This window comes from Bubalus kerabau, chromosome 15, assembly GCF_029407905.1.
Source record: "Bubalus kerabau isolate K-KA32 ecotype Philippines breed swamp buffalo chromosome 15, PCC_UOA_SB_1v2, whole genome shotgun sequence".
Taxonomy (NCBI): Eukaryota; Metazoa; Chordata; class Mammalia; order Artiodactyla; family Bovidae; genus Bubalus; species Bubalus kerabau.
The window spans coordinates 21540464-21551250 of record NC_073638.1 but is presented as its reverse complement, the minus strand read 5'-3'; the positions used below and the strand labels follow the sequence as shown (position 1 = coordinate 21551250).

Genomic DNA, 10787 nt, shown 5'->3' with positions numbered 1-10787 from the left:
TGGCTGCATCCTCGAGTTTCAACCAGTCAGTTGTAAATGGGAAGCACTGTCAATGAGGGATTGTCAAGATGGGTGGGATGGGTTCCCCTTTCTGGTTCCCTGATGATGGACATGTAGGCTCACCCTGAATCTCTTACAGCAGCGGTCCCGACTGGGGTTCAGCTCACGGCCTGGCCCCGTTGGCTCATGGGAGATCTGTGAGCGGACAATGGCTGGGAGAAGAGCATTCTTTCAAGAATATCTTGGGGGCTGTTCTAGGTACCTCCTGCCTGAAGAGGGCTCTCTTAAAGCTGCCCTAGGAGATGCCTGGGTGTTGGCTTCACTGGGACCTCTTTAGTTGTAGCTTTCTTACTGTGGTGTGAACATGGTTTGCATGGGGTCATTAAATAAACAAGTGCTGGCAATTTTGCATGTTTCCTTGGTGATGTTTATTATACCTCATCAAGGAACCAAGGGCCATGTTTATTTAAATCAGTAGAATCCTATGTTCCCGAAGCTTGGTGCAAAGCAAGCCCAGGGCCCACATGCAGCCAGAGTGCTCTCTCAGGTGACCCTTGGGCTTGACTCTGTCATGGTCTGTGCTTTCCAGTGGAACAGCAGCTGCAGGACTCTTATTTTTGTGATGTGGAGCATGTCCGGGTATGTGGCAGGGGGAACTGAAATAGCCTCTGCTGACTTTTTATACCTTCAGATTTTTTCGTTGCTCATTTTGGAAAAGGGAAGCCCTCAGTGGGGCCAAATTCATAGGTTTTTCTGTAAATGATTTTTGTTTTTCTCCCAAACAACATTGCCTACTCACTTGTAGTGGTGGAAAGATAATATGGCTGAACTTCTCAGACTAAAACTGGAGATTCCCCATGAGAGTCAAGAGGCTTATGTTTAGGTGGAAAGAGTTTTCTCAGTGCTGGACATGTGGATACCCCCAAGAGACGTAAAGGGTCTTCAAACCACAGGATAAATGGTGAGAAAACTTAGATTTTGAGAGAGTGTTACCTGTACCTGCAATTCGATTGGGGGCTGTGAAAATCTCTGGTCAACTCCACTTTGGGAATTTGGACTTTCATCTCTGCTTGTGTGTTATTTTGATCTCCGGTTCTACATTCCTTGGCTCTTCTTTTATTTAGTCTTATTATCTGAGGAAATTATTTTGATAATCTTAAAATTTTCTTTAGTTATTTTATTGAGGGATCCAGGAGAGCCAAGGCAAAGCAATCATGACTTCAGACAAACTTATTTTCCTCTTCCAAATTTCTGTTTGTGGGCTCATTTCTCATGCTAGTGGCAGTAGGGAGTCCAGAGTTTACTGTGGAATTATAGATGGTTATTGCTGCTTCACAAAGGTTGGTGTGAAAGATGCCAACTGCAGGTTTTCCACCTTGCAAATACACTTGGGCCATTGGGGTCCTATGGGAATTGTCTTGAGGCTTCGGATTCTGATATTTCACGGGCACTTTGCAAAGACACTGTCAGAAGCACCCTCCCTCTTGCCTGCTCCCCTGACAGCAGTGACAGAATTCCTTGGCAGTGCTTGGGGACTCCTGGGTGGACAGCCAGGAGGTCCTTGGGAGCTGTGGGAGTTTCATGACTGGAAAAGGTGGGGACCTCGAAACTGCTCTCCAGATGGTGTTGTCCCAGGGCACACCTGTTGACACTGTGGGTTCCGAGGAAGTCCAGACCTCAGAGTATGATGACCTCTGCTCACAGCAGCTCCCCAAGCCCTCTTTGTTCATTGATTCAAAACCAACAGGAGGCAGGAAGCTCTCACTTGCCAGGAAGCGGAAAGTGCCCAGGTGGCTGCTTTGCAGCCTGGCGGTCCCTGTGTCCACTTCCGGGGAGGCAGTGGGATCCGGAGTCCCCCTGGCCCTTCCCAAGAAATGTATCAGCAGATCAGCAGGGGCTGAACGGTACACCTGTCTGAGGTGTGTGCGTGGGAGATTGCACCCTTCTTGTGCCCCAGCTGAATGAAGAGTGTGACCACAGTGATCAGACCCCCAAATAACTGTATCCCTCAAGTTTCTCCCGAATGCACAAGGCCTCAGGCCGCACTGTCTGCCTAAGAATAGCTAGAAACTCAACCAGAGACCAGTGTAGGTTGAGTGATATGGGTGTGAACCAATCTGCTGTGAGTAACCCTGAGAATGGGAGGTCAGAGTGCGGGAGGGCAGCCCCCCCGCCCCCACCCCGTGTCAGGCCACACCTGGGGCCTGCGGTCACCGCTGGCATCTTCATAAGGGGAAGTGGCAGAACTTGTGCTGGAGTGATGCAGACAGAAGGAAGGTTAGAAGGACTCAAAACACGTCATTAAGAAGTAGCTGAAGGAAACAGCATGGGAATCACTCTTAATCAGTTGTAGAGGTCATCATTAACTACAAACGGAAACAAACTAGCTCTGCTCAGAGGGGACAAACACGAACAATATTCCTATTTTGCCACATCTTGAAGCACTTCAGAGAGAGGTTAAAATTCATGAGCCCTGTCCTCAGTGAGTTGTTGATCACTGAGAAGAAGCACAAAGGCAATCAGAACATGGGTTCACAGTGGCTGCTTTTTATGGCTGTCTTAACACAAAGCTCTTTGCAAATCTAGATTTAATTTTTATTTATATACTGATGTTTGATACTATGGGAGGAAATCACAATCAACATATGGTAATTCAAACATTAATAATAAAGTTTGGCTATTTTTTAAAAATCACCAGCCAGTGCCTGCTGCTTTCTGCCTATTATTTTCCCCACTTCTCTCGTGTTAATTTAGTTTGCAATAAATTATTCTAATGTTCTCACTCTTTCTTGGAATCCAAAAAAAAGAAATAGCTGAAGGAATGGAATGTTTGTTCCGACTCTATAGGGCACCTGGATTCTGTCTTCAGTTGCTGGGAGGGGACCCTGCTACAGATATCAGTGATGGTATTGCTGCTGCTGCTAAGTTGCTTCAGTCGTGTCCGACTCTGTGCGACCCCATAGACGGCAGCCCATCAGGCTCCCCCGTCCCTGGGATTCTCCAGACAAGAACACTGGAGTAGGTTGCCATTTCCTTCTCCAATGCATGAAAGTGAAAGTGAAGTTGCTCAGTCGTGTCCGACTCTTAGCGACACCCTGGACTGCAGCCCACCAGGCTCCTCCATCCATGGGATTTGCCAGGCAAGAGTACTGGAGTGGGGTGCCATTGCCTTCTCTGAATGATGGTATTAGCTCACACTTATTTAACACTTTCTCAGTGTAAGCTCTATATTAAGCATTTACATATTTCTCAAGTTACCTTACCAAATACAAACCATTATGATCCTCATTCTGTCCATGAGAAAGCTTTAAATGGATCATGAATTGTGAGTTTCATTAGAAAGTAATGCATGGGAAAACGCTGCTTTTCACCATGAGGCAGGTCGAGTAGGAGGAAGAGCTTTCTGACAGTAGCACTCTAGAGAGGAAGGTGGACGTGGGTGGGGAGGAGGAAGGATAATAACATGTGTTGAACGTTGACCACATGCTAGACATGGCTTTGGAAGCTTCCCGTGTATTATTTCAGTTAATCCTCACAAGAACCATGTGAGACAGGAACTATTAGCCCCATTCTACAGATGAGGAAATTGAGGCTCGGGATGTAAGTCAACTGAGACCTTTCCACCAGAAACTAATAGCCCAGGTATCTTAGGCTCTTAAGTCTGTGGTCACTGCTGCTTAAACAAAGATGATTGTGCACAGGCGTCCCAGGGTGCAGGTCCCAGGCTGGCTTTCTCTGCTACACACTCCTGCTTCAGCCTGAATTTCACAAGTTATAACTGCTTTATCATTCATCTGTCCCACTAGACTGTAAGATGCGTGTGGGCAGTGGCCACATCTATCTTGCTCAGTGCTGTGTTCCCAGCATCCAGAAATATTTGAAAGAATAAGTGAGTATCAGTAAGGATCCCTTGTTATGACAGGGGATGTTAGAAAGAAGATAATTAATCTCTTCTTGGGATGTTAAAGGGAAATCAGGGATGAATTAGCAGTGATTCTAATCCCAGCAGAGCTTCAGAATCACCTGAGTGATATTTATAAATACAGATTCGTAAACCCACATCAAATGCCCAGAATCAGACTGTTCGGGAGCAGGATCTGGGCATCTGTGATTCGTATCACTCCCCAGTCACTTCGGCTTACTTGGCCAGGTTAGGAAGCCCCTGTGAATGTATCTGAGTCTGGGGTCCTCTGACTTGTATGTATTCCTGCAGCTCTTGGACACCCCTTCCCTCTTTCCCCTGCTTCTCTGCCTGGGCTTCCAGCCCTGGCCATGCTGTGTCTGGAGCAGGGATGGAGGTCTGGTGCTGGTCTGGCTTGGGGTGTTATCAGCTGTGTATTTACTGAGCAAAGTTCGGTTAGGGTAGCACTGCGGATCCGGTTTTAATAGATATCTGGGCTTTCGCGCTTTTGATTCAGAGCCCAGGTCCCTAGGCCCTTATCAGTGATACCATGTGAGCTGAAGGCCCAGTGCTGCTTGTCTTTCTGGGCTGACCCAGGTCTGACCTCCAGGGGTCCAAGGCGCCAGGCTTCCATTTGGAAGGGCAGACTGTCACTGCCAGCCATAGATGCTTTGGACTTGCTCTCCTGGTCGGGGAAAGCCCCGTGTTCCAGCCCATGGTGCTTCAGTTTCCTGGCCTTGATGACAAAAGGCAGAGGGAACCTTCTCTGAGAGATGAAGCTGGACACTCTCTGGCCCCAGGCATATGGGTGACCTTTGGTTATTTGTCCTAGGGGCCACAGAAAACCTGGGAAGCACTCACTGCAGCCCATTCTGAATGTCCAGGAAAGATGAAGGGAAAATGAGCTGGCAGCACATTAATTGGTTGGATGAGAAACCATCCAACCAATTAATCAATCAATAACTTATTAAGTTTATTATGGACATGCTACTTGGGAAGATAAGGAGAAATAAGGTATACTATTTCACCTTGGGAAGTTTATAGTCTAGCTAGGGGCATAAGAAATTTATAGCTAAAAAGGGATTACTAATTATTACATAGCAGACTACAGATTTATTTGAATGCTTGTATTTGAATTCTGTGAAAGTGAAAGTGTTCAGTCGCTCAGTCGTGTCCAACTCTTAGTAACACCATGGGCTGTAGCCCACCGAGGCTCCTCTGACCATAGAATTCTTCAGGCAAGAACACTGAAGTGGGTTGCCATTCCCTTCTCCAGGGCTTCTTCCCGACCCTGGGATTGAACCTGGGTCTCCTGCATTGCAGGCAGATTCTTAACCATTTGAGCCACCAGGGAAGCCCCTAATTCTGTCTCTGATTTTATACTAAGCATGTACTATGTGTGCGTGTGTGTATGCTCAGTCTCTCAGTCGTGTCTGACTCTTTGCAGCCCCATGGACTATATAACCTGCCAGGCTCCTCTGTCCATGGAGTTTTCCAGGCAAGAATACTGAAGGGGGTTGCCATTTCCTTCTCCAGGGCAGCTTCCTGGCCCGGGGATTGAACCTGCGTTTCTTGTGTCTCCTGCATTGGCAGGTGGATTCTTTCCCACTGCGACACCTGGGAAGCCTGTATTATGCTTCCCATTTACTGTGTCAGGGACTCCTTAATGGTACTCCTTTGATAAGAAATTGCCAGTTAAGAGGCACAGAGAGATGTGGCTGTGACTCACCCAGGATCACACAGCTAGAAAGTGTCAGAGGCAAGTTTTGAGGCCTGTGGCATCTGACTCAGAGTCTCTGCTCTTATGCCATCCTCTGCTGCCCTCTATGATGAATTCTAACCTGTCTGGAAGTGTTGAAGAGGTTGTAGGATGAAGCAAAGTCTGTGGGCCCCGGTGGTCAGCGAGGAGGGTTGTAGCAGTAGTCTTGGGTCAGGAAGAATCTCAAGAGGTTGAGAAAAGTGAGAGGGACTCCTGACCCTGGGAGATCACTGGTAGAGATGAGGAGGGGAGACCTTCACAGACGGTGGAGAGGAGGAGTCTAGACAGAGCTTCTGGCCACCACCAGGCTCCACGTGGTGTTTAGTGTACAAAAAGATGGGGGAATTGGGTTGAGATCACGCTGCAGTGCTCGAGCCTGAATCTTCTGGGTGGAGGGGAGCCTAGAAGGTTTGGGGCAGGAGGAGTGCTAACCCTGGGAGGAATGTCCTAGGAAGTCAGGATGTGTGGTCCCGCACCTTCAAGCACAGCTTAGGTGAGCAGGCAGACCCTGGAGGAGAGCGGGCACCTTGGGCTGGGGACTGTCTGCACAGGGAGACGAGTACCAGTGATGCTCTCTTTGCAGCCACAGCTCCAGAGCAAGCCCCGGCCCCACCCCGGCCGTACCAGGGCGTGCGTGTGAAGGAGCCGGTGAAGGAGCTGCTGCGGAGGAAACGGGGCCATGCCAGCAGTGGGGCATCGGTGACACCGACGGCGGTGAGGGGGCTGCTGTGATCGGAGTGTGTGTGTGTGTCTGTGTGTGTAGGGAGTGGGGAGTGGTCCAAGGGGGTCAGGCGGGGTGTATGTCCTTGCTCCATGGGATCCTCAGTGAGGGCATCAGGACCACACATCGCAGAGGTGTGGCTGCTGGAGATCGGGCCAGGGCAGAAGAAGTTGAGTCACTTGAAGTGGGGTGAGGAATCCCACTTGAGCAGCAGGTGTCTCACACGTCCTGATAGGATTTGAGGGTCCCCCTGGGACAGGGTGAGACTGATTCCCTAAGTGCACAGCCTTCTTGCTCAAGGGAAACACCCACCCCTTGGAAAGTATAAGTGGTGCTGGTTGGGTCGTGGGGCAGGTGCTTGTTCTAACGAGGGGGGTTCTTGCCCTCCACCCGCTCCTCTCCTGCCCTGGGACCCTCTGGGCGAGCTTCCTGCAGACGGCTCGCTGGAGGTGGCTGAACCCTGCACCCCATCTTCCTTCCCCCCTCTAGGTGGTGCTGCCCCACCAGCCCCTGGCGACCTACACCACAGTGGGTAAGAGCTCCCCTCGGCCCTGGCTTCCTCCCAGCCCCTCGTCTGGGTGTCAGGTGCAGCTCTGTAACTTCCTCCTTCCCACAGGTCCTTCCTGCCTTGACATGGAGGTCTCTGCCTCCACAGTGACGGAGGAGGGGGCCCTGTGTGCGGGCTGGCTCTCGCAGCCCGCCCCGGCCGCCCTCCAGCCCCTGGCCCCTTGGACGCCCTACACGGAGTACGTGTCCCACGAGGCTGTCAGCTGCCCCTACTCGGCTGACATGTACGTGCAGCCTGTATGCCCCAGCTACACGGTCGTGGGGCCCTCCTCGGTGCTGACCTATGCCTCCCAGCCGCTCATCACCAACGTCACGGTACGTCACAGGAAGGCGTTTATGGATGGCGCCCTTGTAGAACCTGGGCTGATTTCCTGCCCCTGACCTTCCTTGCTCTTGTTGCCCAGGATAATCAGGTCATCTAAGCCCACCCTGTCCTCCAGGGCGGGGCTTAAGGCGATCTGACACTAGAGGCAGAACTCAAAAAACTACCCTGTAGGTGGTTCTCACTCCACCAAAAGTATGGTTTTCTCAAAAGTTGTATCACATGTTGCTCAGCCTATGAATTTTCTTACAAACCCCATTATTGGCTGAATGGTCCAGGGAGGCCACCTGCCTGCTGGTCTGCCCTATCTCCCCTGCTGCCTCAGATATGCTGAGTCTCAGGGATGGGTCTCAGTTTTCCTGAATGGGGAACCAGGTGATGTTTGCATGGAGTCTCTTGCCAGAGCCAGCCTTTCCTTTCTACTCAGATGATTTAGGGGGTGATTATTCACCCAATAATGGGATTTTTCAGAGAATTTCTAGGCTGAGCAACACATGACACAACTTTTCAGAGAACTGTACTTTTGATGGAGAGAGACCCACCTGCAGGGTAATTTTTTGAGTTCCACCTCTGGTGTCAGATCTTCTGACACTCTGCCCCTTCATTCACTAGCTATGTGACCCCAAGCACAGTGATTTAATGGTCTGAATCTCAATGTTCTCATCTGTAAAATGGGAATACTAACGAAAGGGTTGATGTCATGAGCGATGGCCTGATGCACTTAGACTGCTTAGAACACTTCCTGGGCTCAGCCTGGTTTCCAGAATACAGAAACCACTCAATAGATACAAGTTATTATGATTGCCTCAAAGTTGACCAACAGCATTAACCAAGTGCTATCTTCAAGTGCTGGATAGGGAAGGGTTTGCTCCTCTAGGAATGGAGGAAGGAAGAGAAATAGTTTTATGTGAATGGTGCCTGTTTAACCAAAGGAATGGGAAGCCCCCAGGTGTTCAGAGGGGAAAAGACCAGTGGTTACAGCCATATCCAGCACCGGTCCAAGGGAGGCTGTGGGAGGCAGAGCGAGGCTCTCATGAGTCACTGCAGAGCCCACCCATGATGATGGAGCTTGCTTTGGTCCCCCAAGCCCATCTGTTTACCTCAAGGTCCAATGTCATCTTGAAGCTCCTCCCCTTCAAGCACCATCCAGGCCTGGGTTGCAGGACCCCTCCGCCTCCATGCCCACCCGCTGCTCAGCAAACCAGTGGTAGGACCTGAATGATGGTGGATGGGAAGCAGTTCATTCAACACCCATCCCAGGCAGCTCATTTCCATATCGGAGGCCTGGGGTGGGGGTGGGGAGTGGTGGACACAGTGGTTCCCAACCATTTCAGGACCAGGAATTCCTTTCATTATTTATCCTTTTCATCAATCCCACCTCTTGCTTTGAAAAGTTCTGTGTATCAAACAAACCATATTTATTAAGAAATAATTTATTTGTCTTGCCATTTTGTAAATTAACTCATCAAAGCTGGTTAGAGCTAACAATTTCCACTCCTGATTTGCAGGAGATAAGACCTGTATGATGGGTTGATGTAATTCTATCCCTGAGCCAAGATACCTGCGGTGGGAGTTGAAATGCCCAGGTTTATGTAGGATTTCCATTTGAATTTTTTAAATACTAGAAGTGATAAGGCTTTGTTGGGAGGCTGCAAGTCCTCTGAGACCCTTTCCGGCTCTATTATTCTATAGAAAAATACCCTAAAGCCTTGCTACTCAAACTGTGGTCCTTGAACCAGCTGCATTGGCATCACCTGGGATCCTATTAGACATGCAGAATCCAGGTCTGATCAGACCTCCTGTACCAGAATATGCATTGCAGCAAGGTCCCAAAAGATTGAAATAAGCTCTTCCCCAGTGGTAAAGAATCTGCCTACCAATGCAGGAGACACAAGAGACGTGGGTTTGATCCCCAGGTAGGTAAGATCCCCTGGAGTAGGAAATGGGAACCTGCTTCATTATTCTTGCCTGGATAATTCCATGGACAGAGGAACCTGGTTGGCCACAAAGAGTCGGACATGACTGAACACACAGTACTAATGACTCTAATAGTTTGTTCTCAAGACACAGTGGCCACTGGAGGAAATGTGGCAGGGAACAGAGGGTGATGGGGGAGGTTTAGGCCTCTCACACGAACATCATTCCATGCAAAGACAGTCCTCTCCTACCTCCTTCCTTATCAGTGGCATCCAGGCCCTGGTTTTGGCAGCTTGAGCTGGGATTTGTAGGATGGCTGCCATGCAGGTGAAAGATACTGTTTACAGAGTGCCTGGGAGAATGGCCCTGACCTTTGGAGGTCCCTGGAAAGGGCACACGGGGCCCAGTTAAGCAGCAGCAGAGGATGAGGTAATGGGAGGCTAGTGGAGCTGAGCTCAAGGGGTCCTTAGAATCCCAAACCTGCTGTGTGGAGCCAGGACGGTCTTTGTGTCTAGGCACAGCAGTGGCCACTTGGCAATACAGCTGCTATGCCGTGTGATGGGCTTATTGTTTAATATGCTGTTTTATCATTAAATTTAAGATGCATGTCACCCCTGCACACATATTTTGATATCTCTGAAATCTGGGTGCATTTTATATTCAATGAAATCTGGAAAAGCATCTGTTCTTTTCTCAGCCCAGTGATGTCAGTCCTTTGGGTAATCTGTTTTACAGATCAGAAAACAGAGGCTTCAGGTGGGGAAGTATGAGAGGGCATATACCTAGTGAGTGACAGGGAAAGGGATGTGGAAGTTTGTCTGGCTTCTCCCTTGGGGGAGACTTTGTGCAGGGGAAGGCAGAGCCCTCTGGAGTGAGATGGCAGGACAGGGCTGAGGTGAGGCAAACAGAGATCCCCACAAGAACCGAGGTGAGCAGTGGGTACCCGGGGCTGCTAACCACCCTGTGTCTCCCCCATCACAGACGAGGAGTGCTGCCGCGCCCACCGTGGGGCCCCCGCTGGAGGGGCCCGAGCACCAGGCCCCCCTCACCTACTTCCCGTGGCCTCAGCCGCTGTCCACGCTGCCCACCTCCACCCTGCAGTACCAACCTCCAGCCCCAGCCCTGCCTGGGCCCCAGTTTGTCCAGCTCCCGATCTCCATCCCCGAGCCAGTCCTCCCGGACGCCGAGGACCCCAGGAGAGCCATCGGTTCCCTGACCATCGACAAGCTGCTTTTGGAGGAAGAAGATAGCGACACCTACGCGCTCAACCACACGCTGTCCGTGGAAGGCTTTTAGGGCCGGCGCCCACCAGAGCCTCCTGTTCAGCACCCTGTTCCCTGAAACTGGGATTTAAAAATGAGCCTGGGATCAAACCCTCAGATTCATTTCTGCTTGAAGTTGCCATTTCATAACTACACTTTCTACCGCAAACTAGAATTGCAAACCAGACTTTCTCCCACCCTCTCTCCCTCCTTCCCTCTCTCCCCGTCTCTCACTCGCCCTTTCTTCTTTCTTTTTCCATTTTGGTTCCCTTTTGGGAAGGAATTAGGGATTTTAAAGATAAGATTTGACGCCAGATGTTGCCTAATTTCTGTGGCCC

The 10787-nt window shown here is 50.1% G+C and overlaps 1 protein-coding gene across 1 annotated transcript; it reads left to right on the top strand.

The window, feature by feature from the left end:
• Positions 1 to 1581: 1581 nt before the first annotated feature.
• On the top strand, positions 1582 to 10483 carry POU2AF1 (POU class 2 homeobox associating factor 1). The gene is made up of 5 exons (XM_055548174.1): positions 1582 to 1904; positions 6212 to 6374; positions 6871 to 6913; positions 6998 to 7263; positions 10169 to 10483. Exons 1-5 carry the CDS (start codon positions 1582 to 1584, stop codon positions 10481 to 10483), a joined length of 1110 nt encoding a protein of 369 aa, XP_055404149.1.
• Positions 10484 to 10787: the final 304 nt, after the last annotated feature.